Raw genomic sequence first — 11,982 nt, 5'->3', positions numbered from 1 at the left:
CTTGCATGAGCCTTGCAAAAGTCCCATCAGGCATCGAATGCACGTCCCCATCCATTGCCAAGCCTCTAAAAGCGCGGCTCACGTTCGCGGCCTTGCTCGATGTATGCATTGTACCGTCACGTACGTGGCAGTGTGGGGCCGGTTTCCCGCCATCCAAATCTAGGTACTTTAATCCGTACCTACCTACGGTGCTACCTCCGTACAGAATGCTCCGTACCTGGTAAGCTCCCTTTGCCGCATTCAACTTGAGGGTGCCATGGCATCGATGCCTTTGCTTGTCTCAATGATCACCGCAGCCATCAGCAGAAGCTCCTTGATATCAGCTGCATGATACCCAACTGCAAATGCATCGGCCTCACCGGATCGTCACCGCCGCCCCCAGCACCATCGTTGTCGTGACTCGTCACGCAGCCTGCCCCCTCAACTTAAAATCTTGCGCATCCTGGCGATTCCACCCGCAAAGCAACCCTGTCACCCACCCCCGTGGATTCTACATCCATCCCTTGTCCTTTTCTATCTTATTACGAAGGTTACGCCTATCGCAATTCTTGGCACTGCCTTGCACACGCAGTCCAATTGCCGTGGCTCCATCAACAATTGCTCCAACTCGGCCTCGTCCCCGCCACCAGCGTCCACCTGCCGCCACATACATATTACCAGGACACCGAGATATGCTGGTTTCTCGAACCAACGCACCTACTTTGACCTAGCCTTGCAGCTAGTGTCTTGCGCTAGTTAATACGCCTCCATCAAACGCAGCTTACGAACCGTTAACCCATGTCGCATAAATCAGCTATTATCGTGTCTGGCATTGGGAACGACGCAACTGAAAACATCTAGAATTTTTTCTCAAACTCTAATCGTACTGCGGGAAATATCCTCTCATGGCGATTATGCTTGGCGTATATCCAGAGCGCGCCTAGGCGAGCGTAGGGCTGAGAACATCTTTCTGCGGAGTAATTACAGTGTGCGGTCCTCTCATCGGAGAATTACTGACTAGGCTATCCCAGTCTTCCAGTCAACGAGTTTGACCGTGTATTTTGAACCCGGCGACTGCCCTGGTCTCAAAATCAGGCATGCTTTTAGACGTCTGCTTGTGTACGTCTTCGCTCTCCATAGCTCGTATGGCAAGCTAAGTCTTCCCGATGATACGATCGAAGGAAATCCGAGGTCATGAAACGACACCGCCACCAAGGGGGCTTTCAAGAAGACTTTCGAGAAGTAGCCGTGTTCCGCCGACCACGCGATGGTCCGCCCTTTCAGGTAGCCACTCTTCTATCTTCAAGCATTGTCGCGCCGCTCATCGAAGCCAATGACAAGTAGTACGTGCGAGATCGGCCTAGAAGACGGCGACGCGCGTTCGTACCAGCTGATGCAAACGGCACCGAACGCGAGCGGTGGTGGCGGAGACGATTCATTCCGTGAATAGACTCGGCCGAACTGTCATTCACCTTAAATACTACCTGGAATTGTTGTACGAATTTCAGGGTCGGGACTTCCTTGTCTGAGGAGACGACAGAATGGATAGGTAGTTGCTGGCAGTAACCTTGTAGGCGCAATCGACAAAATACGTCGAACTTAGAAGCCGAAGCTTCTGTCGGATGTTCTGACCCTCAACATGCCGGACCGTGTAAGCGACGGGTGGCTCTCTGAAGCGTCACACACTCACGTCTTGCCCGTCATTGAGCTCCCGTCAAGCGGCTCCGCTACGTCTCGTGTCACCATGATCCGCGAGACTGGTTCTCTTTCAGACAAGGTTGCTAATTTGGAGCCCTCTGTCAGCTGAGCAGTCAGAGACTGGTCGTCGGCAGCGTGCCTGATCACTGTGCGCCATGACACTGTCTTCCCAGGTTAGGACAAGAAGACGGAACCAATCTGTCGGGGCCGCCTGTGTTTCCTTGACAGAGATTCCCCCTTTTTTTCCTTTTTCAAGGTTCTCGTCTAAAAAGTCTTGTCTTTGTGTGTGTGAGTTTCGCCGTGCTCGCCCGCTCAAGAGTTCTCGCCACGATGGAGCTCGCCGTCCCCAGTCTCGGCGACTGCAACCGAAGCGCACTGAGCTGCTTCCGGCAACAATATTGCATATTGAGCAAGCGAGGCAACAATAGATCAGTAATGAGCCGTCTTGGGTAGCAATGATCAGCATCCTATAAAAATCACAGGATGTGTTCCGTTAGTTTCGACACCTCTGGACAAACAGAATCTTACATCCAAGACACCTCTCACTATGCATCTCTTGACACAACTCATTACCATGGTCGTTGCCGTGGCTGTCGCCGTCGCAGCCGATACCATCACCCCCAAGGTCATGATTGTTTCCATGGTTGGTCATCCTGCCCAGCAGCCTTCCCTCCGGCCCCTCGAACTCGCTAACATGCAACCTTGCTGCTCCGTCTAGTTTGCTCCAGAAGCACAAGCCTGGTACCACAAATTCGAGCATTGCGGACTTGGCAACCTCTCCGCCATCGACATTACCACCCGCGGCCTCTCCATGCTATTCCCCTCCATCTCCTGCACGCAGGACGCCAGCGTCTGCCACGTCACCGTCGGCGAGGGCGAAATCAACGCTGCAGCGTCCGCCATGGCGCTGCTCCTGTCGCCAGCCTTTGACTTGCGCAAGACGTACTTTCTCCTCGGCGGCATCGCAGGCGTCAACCCGCACCGCGCGACGCTAGGCAGCGTTGCGTTTGCACGGTACGCTGTGCAGGTGGGACTGCAGTACGAGGTCGATCCGCGCTCAGCGCCAGACGACTGGGACACGGGCTACATTTCATACGGCAGCGACCGACCTCACCAGTACCCGAGCGTTGTCTATGGCTCCGAAGTCTTTGAGCTCAACGCCAAGCTGCGTGACGCCGCCTACGAACTGGCCTCGACGGCCACGCTCGACGACGCCGACAATGCGCGCGCTCTCGGTGCGCAATACGCGGCCGGGAGTGCCGCCGCTCCTCCCGGCCTGGTCAAGTGCGACGTCACGACGAGCGATGTCTATTTTGTCGGGGACAAGCTCGCGCAAGAATTCGACGCGACGACCGAGATCTGGACCAACGGCACCGGTGCGTACTGCATGAGCGCGCAGGAAGACAATGCCATTCTCGAGGTCCTCGTGCGCGGCGCCGCCGACCGCCTCGTCGACTTTTCCCGCATCGTGCTCCTACGCGCCGGCGCCAACTTTGACCGCCCGCCGCCGGGCGTGCCCATTCGCGACTTCATGGCCGAGGCCGCCGCGCAGCCCGGCCAGGCCATTGCGGCGCAAAACATGTACAGCGCTGGGGTGCAGGTCGTCCGCGGCATCGTCCGCGGCTGGGACGAAACGTTTGCGCGGGGCCTCGCGCCGGATAATTACGTGGGAGACATGCTCGGCAGTCTTGGCGGCGAGCCCGACTTTGGCACGCCCGGGGTGAGGCTGGACGCGCAGCGTCGGCTGGTGACGGCAGGATCGAATAGGCAAGCGAGGAGGCGAGTGCGGATGCAGTCACAAGAGCATGTAGAAGCGCGGCGCCAAGAACGGCAGAAGGAGGCAAACTTGGCAAGAGCGTAGAGGGGAAGAGACTGCGGTGGTGGCGAATGCCATATTATGAAGCATTTTCTTGAACAAAATATTACAATGTACACAAACTAGTAGTATATAGTTGCTATTATTAAAAGACAAATAAAGAATCTCATGTCAATGCTATTCCGATTCAACCATTCTTCGTAAGCTCATGATTTCATTAAATTTGACACCATCAACATTTCACGCCATCAACACTCCACGACACAGAGAATCAAAAGGAAAAAGATGAGAAAAAGTGACTGGGTATAAGTCGTGTAACCAAGGCAGCCGACCCGTGTTACAACGTGGCAAGGATGCAAAAAAACTTGCAACACAAAGCTGCAACACAAGCGACGCTTCGGCATCCTCAACAGAAGGAAAAAGAAAAAAAGAAAAAAAAGAAAGAAGAAAAAAAAGGACAAGCAACATGCTATTCTCTCGCTGTGCAACGACCCATCGAACATTTCTACCAATCGGTCCATTCTTGGTGCGGCCCGTGGACGCACAAGGCATCCCAGCGGCCCGCGAGCCACAGCGTGGCAAAGTGAAATGCGAGCAGCAAGGCGCCCGTGCCACGGGCTTGAAACAGCCCGCCGACGTGGTAGGGCTGGCCGCCACGCAGCGAACCGCCGCCGCCGACGTGGCTCACGGGCGACGAGGCAAAGAGCAGCTCGAGCGCGGCGACGACGAGCAGCGGCGCGCACACCTCGAGGTTCGCGACGTACGGCCAGCACGGCCGCGCCAGCGTCGCCGTCTTGAGCGCAAAGAGGGCCAGCTGGAAGGCGTACACGAGCGACTGCGTCTCGATGCCCAGGGCGTGGCACGCGTGGTAGAGCACGACGGAGATGCGGTGCTCGATTTCCGCCCAGCGACTGCGCGGCGGGGGCAGCAGCAGCGGCGTGGTCGGCGCCCGCTGGTGGTGGTGATCGTGGGGGGACAAGTGCCGCGGCGCCGCGGCAATGACGCTGGTGGCGGTCGGCGTTGCAGATTCATCCCGGTAGCCATTTGCGTCTCGGTGCGAGACTGTGAGCGACTGCTCAACCACCTGGTCGTTAGGGAGGCCCGACGATGTATTCGCGTCTGCATTCTCCGACGCAACCCAGGCTGCCGAGTCATCGTAGCCTCGGTTCGTGTTTTGTGTCGTGTCTGGACAGCTGAGGTTAATATACGAGGTGTTTCCGAATCCAGCTTCGAAAAACTCACCTGGTACGGGCGTTCCTGACCCAGCTGGGGTATCTAGATTCTGCACTCGGCTCCCGCGCAAGCCCCCCAGCACCGGATTGGCCCGCTCTGGACGTCCCAGGGTCTCAAAGTTGGTCTCACTCGTCATCGCGTGTAACACTTCGTTTGCGCTCGGTCTCTCCGCGGGATCGAGAGACAGCAGCTTCTTGAGCAGCGTGTACAGCTTGGCTGGCAAGTCGGGCCTTTCGCGCCGCTCGTCTTTGAAGCCCTTCCAGTCTGCAATCTCGGCGCGTAGCAGCTCCACATCCTCCAGCTCCTCTTGTATGGCGTTGGCGCTGCGATACGGCAGCTTGCCAAAGCACATGAAATATAGAATCATGCCCAGCGAAAACATGTCCGACTTGGTCGTAAAGTTGCCGTAGAAGCCAGTCGCCGGGTCCAGCTTAAGAACTTCCGGGGCGCAGTACGATATGGTACCCGTAGCTCCGGTCGAGTTTCTGGCTGCATTCTCCACCTGAACCTCGCCAAAGTCACTAATCAAGCACCGTATACCAGAGTTGTCGCGGTGTATTAGGCAATTACTGGGCTTCAGGTCGCGGTGTATATAGTTATGATGATGAAGGTAGTCGACGCCGGTCGTGACGTCTTTGAAGAGCGAGTAGATTTCCTCCAACGCGAGCTGGGACTTGACAGCGGTGAGATTTTTAGGCGGCTCGGGCTGGCCCTTTGACCGCCGTCGCATTTGGGCTTTGAGCTCTTCCTTGGTCGTCGGCGTCGGGACATCGCCGACAACATGGTGCTGCAGGTCGCCGCCATTGCAGTATTGCTGAAGGATAAATGCGCAGGCAACTGGCGGGCCAAACATGCTCAACCGCACATCCTCCAGCCACACATGGCGGTAGGAAACCAGGTTTGGGTGCGAGAGGTTAGCCAGCAGTTCAACCTCAACCAGGGCCTTTTCCAGCCATTCGTGATCGTCGCCCACAGGGACTCGCTTGCAAGCAAACTGCCCGAGACTATGCCCGTCTAGTTTGTGTCGTACGAGCAAAACGACTCCCTTGCCGCCTTTTCCCAGAACACGCTCCTCACTGAAAAAGGTCTTGTAGTAGTTGGGACTGAAGGCTTCGCGGCGGATTCTGCTGCCCCTCCTCTGCGGCTGCTCCGGAGCCCGAATAGGCTCCAGGTCTTCTTCTTCTTCTTCGTCCAGCACCTCTGGCGATCGAAATCCGATGCGGCCGCCGTTGTAGTCGGGCCGCGGCAGCGTGCGCACGGGGCTCTGCGAAGCTCGGGCGGCAGGGAGAAAATTGTAATTGCCGCGGCGCAGCATGCGAAAGTATTCTGGATCGACAAAGGAATCTTCGGCTCCTTCGTACCGGTCATAGGTATGATTGGCCGCAGAAGTCGAGCCTTGCGGCAGCGGCTGCTGGCAATGCGGACATGTCTGACCGCGAATTTCGAGGCGCTGGGAGTCGGGATCTCGAACAACGACGGCGTTGCGATGACGGCTGCAGGCGGGATATGCTGAGGTTAATGGGACAAACTTGTACGATGCAGTTTTCGATGAATGGGCTAGTTGGTTGACGGCACCTACAGGACTATTTCACGGCCCTCGCGAGGGTGGTATGGAATTAGGGACATGACGTAGGCGGGTCGAGGCTATAGATAGCTCTGGCAAACAGGTACATATACCGTTGCCGGGCGAGCTCTCCATCCAAATGTCAGGATAGTGCATCACCTGCTCGTTTGATGACCGCGTCTGGCGGCAGAGCAAGACAATATCGTCGGCAGAGAAAATTGGAAAGAAATTTATCGAGGATGTTGCTGCTGAAGTGTTTGTGGCAAAAGGTGGGGGGAGCTGAGCTGAGCTGCAAGGGCGGAATCCAGTTTCTGGTGAGACCTCGTCGCCGCGATCCCTTAAAAGGTTCAGCTCGCCTTGTCAACCGCAAAACAGCTTCATTGGACTGGCACAGGGTATAAATTCATTGCCGTTGGAGTGCTCCACGGCACGCATTTTATACTCTGACTGGCTCCGTGAACAAGGCGGTGTGATGCTGCATTTTCTGACACACGTCAAACTTGCGAGAGAGGTGTCATGATAAGGCGCTCCGCATGCACACGACAAGCAGACGGCAGAAGCTGCATGCACTGGGCGAAAGCCGACGGACAGACATGGTCGGCCCGAATCACGTCCAGATGGACTTTCACGAGGGGGCGGTGAATCGGTGCCGTCAAAGGCCGCGAACGTTTTGAAAGAGCAGCTGATAAATAGCTACCCTACTTCAACCCAGACGACTTTGAAGGAATGGCTGGTTTTTTTGGCCAACATTGGTCTATTTCAATCGTCAAAAATTCATCAAAGTCGTGTAACCAAAAAGGACGCTTGCTAAATCATGTGTCTATATACATTTCTGACACGCCGCCGATAGCTCATCAATTCGTACGGTCGAACCACACCAATGGAGTATGTGCCGTTTCGTCTCTCATGTCAATGCCAAATCTAACAGGCGTTCCCTGCCCATCCACCTCAAACTGTGCTCTGTAGCATGCAACTGGACGCTTCACCATGGGGTAGTCGTCCATGTAGAGCCATGCGACCCAAGATGCACCAGAGACGTGCTGCAAGCGATAGGACAGCGGATTGCCAAAGCTGTTGCCCTTTTGCACGCGCAGCATGCAGTGTCCATCGAACAGACTGAATGCGGTTGGTGTGTTCGCTGGCCCCTGCCAGGCACAGTCACGGGAGATGGCAATGGTGCCGTAGCCGTCGTTGTGATATGTGCCCAAGAAGGTGTCCAGGGGAGCACCGGCGTCCTGGGGCGCGCTGACCAGGTTTGGGTATTTGAACTTTGGACATGTGTCGAGTTCGATCTCGCTCTTGGATCGATACTTGCTGTACCTAGAACGACATGTTAGTCAAGACTCGTGATGACAACTGGCAAGCCCTTACACTTCTTGCGGGTCAAATCGCTTGCTCGGCTCTACTTTGAAATAGTCGTTCAATACTCTGGCGGTAATTGCATCTAGTGACGCTAATGAATTCGTATTCATCATGGCGACGTATGCAAACTTGCGGCTGGGCACAAACAACATGAACGATACCATTTGGTTTACATAGCCAGAGTGATACCAGACGGCTTCATTCTCAAAGACACCGACGTTCCAGCCGAGCGCATAGGAGGCCTGGCCCGTAAAAGCCGCGGCCAAGACATCGACGCTCTCACCCACCACCATGTGCGATTTTCTGATCATTGCATGCCCAGCTTTGGAAACGGGACCTGTTTCGTCCAGCATGTGCCGGAGATACCTTGACCAGTCGTCCACCGACGAGATGGCCATGCCCGCGCCCGCAATACTCGACTCATCGTGCTGGGGCATGGGGTACAGAGTCTGCGTATCATTATCCCAGTAAAATGATGTTGCGAGATGCTCGCCGCCGGCGCGCGCCTCGCCTGGGTGCAGGTACGTGTGGTTCATGCCCATGGGCCGCCACAGCCTGTCTCGGAAGAAGCGCGCGAGCGACGTGTTGCCGAGCTTCTCAATGACGTGGCCCATGGTACCAAACATCATGTTGTTGTATTGCCACTTGGCGCGCGGCTCAGCAGACATTGGCAAGTAACGAAAACGGCGTATCATCTCTTTGGTGTTGTTATGATATGGCCCGGACAAGTCATGTCTTGGGTATCCGGTTCGATGACAAAGGGCATCCGTTACTGTAATGTGATCTGTAGCCCATTGCTCAGAGAGGACAAAGTCGGGCAGGATATTTGAAACGGGTGTATCCCATTCAACAGGAGTTGAGGAGTTGGCAGCATCGTCGATGATGATTGACAGCGCAGCTGCTGTATTTGACTTTGTCATGCTACCGCAGAAGAACAGAGTAGATGGTGTTACAGAGCGGTGGTCTTCTGAAGAGTAGCCGTAGCCCTGGCAGAAAAGCCCAGTCAGGGACTGTCGGCCAAAATCGACACACAATTGCGACTTACCTTGGACCATGTATTGTTGCCATCGATGATGGACATGGCCATGCCAGGCACATGACCGCTACTCATTTGCGCTCGCACGAAGCTCTCAAAGTCAGGCGTGATGATTGATACGCTTCCTGCACCAATCTCCACGACGGGCGCAGCGAGCGCGGCAGCGGCGAGGACGACTTGCATGGCCAATTGCGCGGCCCAGCTGCGGTGACGAGGATGCCTCGGGAGCCTCATTGTGAAAAGCAAAAAAAAAAAAGAACGGGAATTTCTTGGAACAGAAAAGTATCCTTTATCAGACGAGCAAGCGCAAGGACTCCTCGAACGCTCGAGCGATGGCTGTCAACTAGCGCGCGGACACAACGATAAGCAAAGTTGGACGAAGCGCAAAAAGGCAGATATGCTGACAATCCCGCTCGGTGCGATTGGTAAAGTTGTTTCCTCGCCTCCGCATGACATCTGGGGGGGGGGAACAGAAAGGCCGCTGGCGCCCTTAGAAGCCGCAGGAATAAAGGGCTTCTTTTATACTGACACTGATGGTTGCATTATGCGCAGGCAAGTTGCCAGCTCGGGGGGGCCTGGCTCGGGCCCGGCGGGCGCCGCGTTGCTTTTTCATGTACAGCTCGGCATTGGAATGAGCCCATGAAAAAACAAGAACTCCTCGATGCAACGCTCTTGATTGGCGATGACCGTTGGGAACTTGTCAACCCCAGTCGTTGCGCCCGTCGTGCTCTGATATGAGTGGATTTGCTACTAGCCCTCGGGGGCGATAACCGCAGCAACAAAGGTCTCGGTTTTCTCATCTCCATTTGAGCTGACCGGAAATCATCCGGGACAACTGAAGAAGAAAAGGGTCATTCTCAAGGATAATTTGGTCGTCTACCTTGAGGTTGGGCACCGAATGGAGGGTGCCTAATAAGCCCACGTTGGGACTTGGGGGTAACTAGGTAACTATTCGTTACTTATCAGTCGAATATGGATTCCTACATGGCCCGAAAATGACAACGGTTCTAGTACTACGGCGGTCCGCTGATGGGGGAGGGGACACTAGTAACTAGTTAGCAGAGGGTCTATGGTACGTTGAGTTGGCGGTTATATTGGTCATTTTTTTAAATGTCGCGGTGTCAGTTCAGCATCAATCTTTTGGTGGATCCATAGACTGTTGTCTTGAATTTGGTTGCTTCCGGGTCGTCGGAGGCGAGGACATGGGTTTCAAGTTGGTGAATCAACTTCTGCAAGTTAGATAACGTGACGTAAGGTGTCAGTACTGCAAGCATGGAAGCGAGGTTCTACCAAAAGTCCGGAAATACTGATATTCCCACAATAGAGGCAAGGGGGCGATGAAAGTCGATTGTCAAGGTGTATTCAGTATTTGCAAAGTAGAAGCGAGGGAGGCGAAGAGAACCCCGAGGTTATATTCACCTTGTGTAATAACTAGTGCTCGCGCTCGCGCTATTGGCGTCCGTGCATCTTGGCCACAATGCACACCGAGGTGTGTTATGAATCCCGGCTTCAGCCTTGTTCAAAGGTAAAACTGGTATCGAGACAAGGGCTATAGCATGCTTGAAAGTCTCTTGCATAGGAAATGAATGTCGCTCTGAAATATTTTCGGAAAAGTTGCCGGAGTGATACATGCTTGGGTGTCATCTGCTGAGCTACCCGATTTCCTGTCGTCCGATTCTCCTGACTGCAGCAGGCAAGTCCGCCCACAGCCGCAACAGCAACTCTGTGGAATTTGAATAATGGAAGAAGCCCTCTCTCTTATGGCATATAATTATTTTTTTTGCCCGGGGTTTTCTGTCAATATTAAACCTCATGGCCTGCAGCTACTGGTACTTGTACGGCCCTCTATACAGCACCAGGCTTTCCACTGACGGCACATGGCTCAGCCAGAGGGTGCCCAGCCCTTGTTAGGCTTGGCTCCTTTATCAGCTGCACAGGCTATTCTTTCTCGCCGTATATGTCGGCTGTGGATATGCCCATGAGAATGGTGTGATATCTCAGAGTCAGTAGTGACTCTCTTTCCCATCTCTGGGGCTGGCAAATGAATAATGGCTTCTTTGCATAATAGCCATTAGTCACTTCATTTCTCACACCTGCACAAGCCTCGCTATCCGCGTATTCCAGCACAACTCGGCTCAAGTGCCTGCACAAGTTCCGGCGCCATCTGTGTACTAGGTCAAGCCACGTTGGGCAACAACGAGTTTGATTTGTCAAATCACCCCATCCCCCGCGCCGTCTGACCCCAGACTTAGAGAAAAAAAGAACACATGCTGGTAAATAAACCCGCTTCTTACGGGAGTAAAATAGTTGCATGTTCGCATCCGTATTTTGTGACTCGGCCGACGGGTGCCCAGCCACAACACGCACTGTCTATATGGTATACGGACTCCAAGTCATTCCCGACCCGCGGAGCTGCGCTGCGACCCCGTGGAATGACGGCTGTCCGAATTGCGCTGGACTGTCGCTTGCCTATACAGATCGGGCGGCTTGTTTGTCGAGAAGCTGCAGAGAGCGATGATGAAAGCATCCAGCTACTATCCGTCCAAATGTCGCAACGCATCACAATCAATCCCATACTGTCGGTGGCTGCAGCAAGGGAACAAAACGGAACAAGCCCTTCAGTACCAGTCATCATCACATTTACGAATATGCATATTTCACATTTTAGCTTACTTTTTTAATGCCCGGGCAAGCCCACACCGACCCGTCTCCGCCTGAGGTGTCATGTCTCAGACATGAAGGATGTAAAATAAGCGAGCCTTGTCAAAGTTGTCCCCTCCATAAAAATAACTCCTTTACTTTTCGTTGTGAATACAAATACAGTCTCTCACCCACGTTCTACTTTTCACTCTTGGATTCGCGGATAGCTTTTCTGCTACTGATCTGCGAATCCATCATTTCAACTTAGCGGCAACTCCCCCGCCTTTCGCTACAAGATCTCCCGAGGGCCGCTAGTTACCGGGCTATCCCCAGATTTTTGCTGGGCTTGATGATTCTGTCAGACAGAAGAATAAAAACAGGCAAGCCATTGTATTTAGGCAAGTGGAAATCTCTCATTGGCCCTTGTCAATGTCTCTGTCGACGCGCCCATCGCTATTATGCGACAATCACCCCTCCCCCCCTGCTTGGGCGAGGCTGAACCCCGCCTGGTCTCACTCAATTTACATCCCCTCGTCTTGAGACCGGCAAGGTATTCAAGACCAAGTTTTAACCAACAACCATTCACAATAGACACAGACACATCGCCGTGAACAAATCAGAGGCGTTGGTGTTTTGCGCTGTGCGCGCCTCCCC

The 11,982-nt window shown here is 54.2% G+C and overlaps 3 protein-coding genes across 3 annotated transcripts; 1 reads left to right on the top strand and 2 right to left on the bottom strand.

The window, feature by feature from the left end:
• Window positions 1–2,224: 2,224 nt before the first annotated feature.
• On the top strand, window positions 2,225–3,538 carry BBA_00547 (purine nucleoside permease; the record flags this gene model as incomplete). The annotated part of the gene is made up of 2 exons (XM_008595644.1): window positions 2,225–2,320; window positions 2,396–3,538. The coding sequence occupies 2 exons, from the start codon at window positions 2,225–2,227 to the stop codon at window positions 3,536–3,538; spliced, it is 1,239 nt and encodes a 412-aa protein (XP_008593866.1).
• Window positions 3,539–3,998: 460 nt separating this feature from the next.
• BBA_00546 (calcium-dependent protein kinase) lies at window positions 3,999–6,352 on the bottom strand (the record flags this gene model as incomplete). The annotated part of the gene is made up of 2 exons (XM_008595643.1): window positions 3,999–6,219; window positions 6,306–6,352. 2 exons carry the CDS (start codon window positions 6,350–6,352, stop codon window positions 3,999–4,001), a joined length of 2,268 nt encoding a protein of 755 aa, XP_008593865.1.
• Window positions 6,353–7,144: 792 nt separating this feature from the next.
• On the bottom strand, window positions 7,145–8,922 carry BBA_00545 (penicillin-binding protein; the record flags this gene model as incomplete). The annotated part of the gene is made up of 3 exons (XM_008595642.1): window positions 7,145–7,610; window positions 7,662–8,638; window positions 8,698–8,922. The coding sequence occupies 3 exons, from the start codon at window positions 8,920–8,922 to the stop codon at window positions 7,145–7,147; spliced, it is 1,668 nt and encodes a 555-aa protein (XP_008593864.1).
• Between the last annotated feature and the right edge of the window lie 3,060 nt (window positions 8,923–11,982).

This window comes from Beauveria bassiana (assembly GCF_000280675.1).
Source record: "Beauveria bassiana ARSEF 2860 unplaced genomic scaffold BBA_S00001, whole genome shotgun sequence".
Taxonomy (NCBI): Eukaryota; Fungi; Ascomycota; class Sordariomycetes; order Hypocreales; family Cordycipitaceae; genus Beauveria; species Beauveria bassiana.
This window is presented reverse-complemented; position numbering and strand designations above follow the sequence as displayed.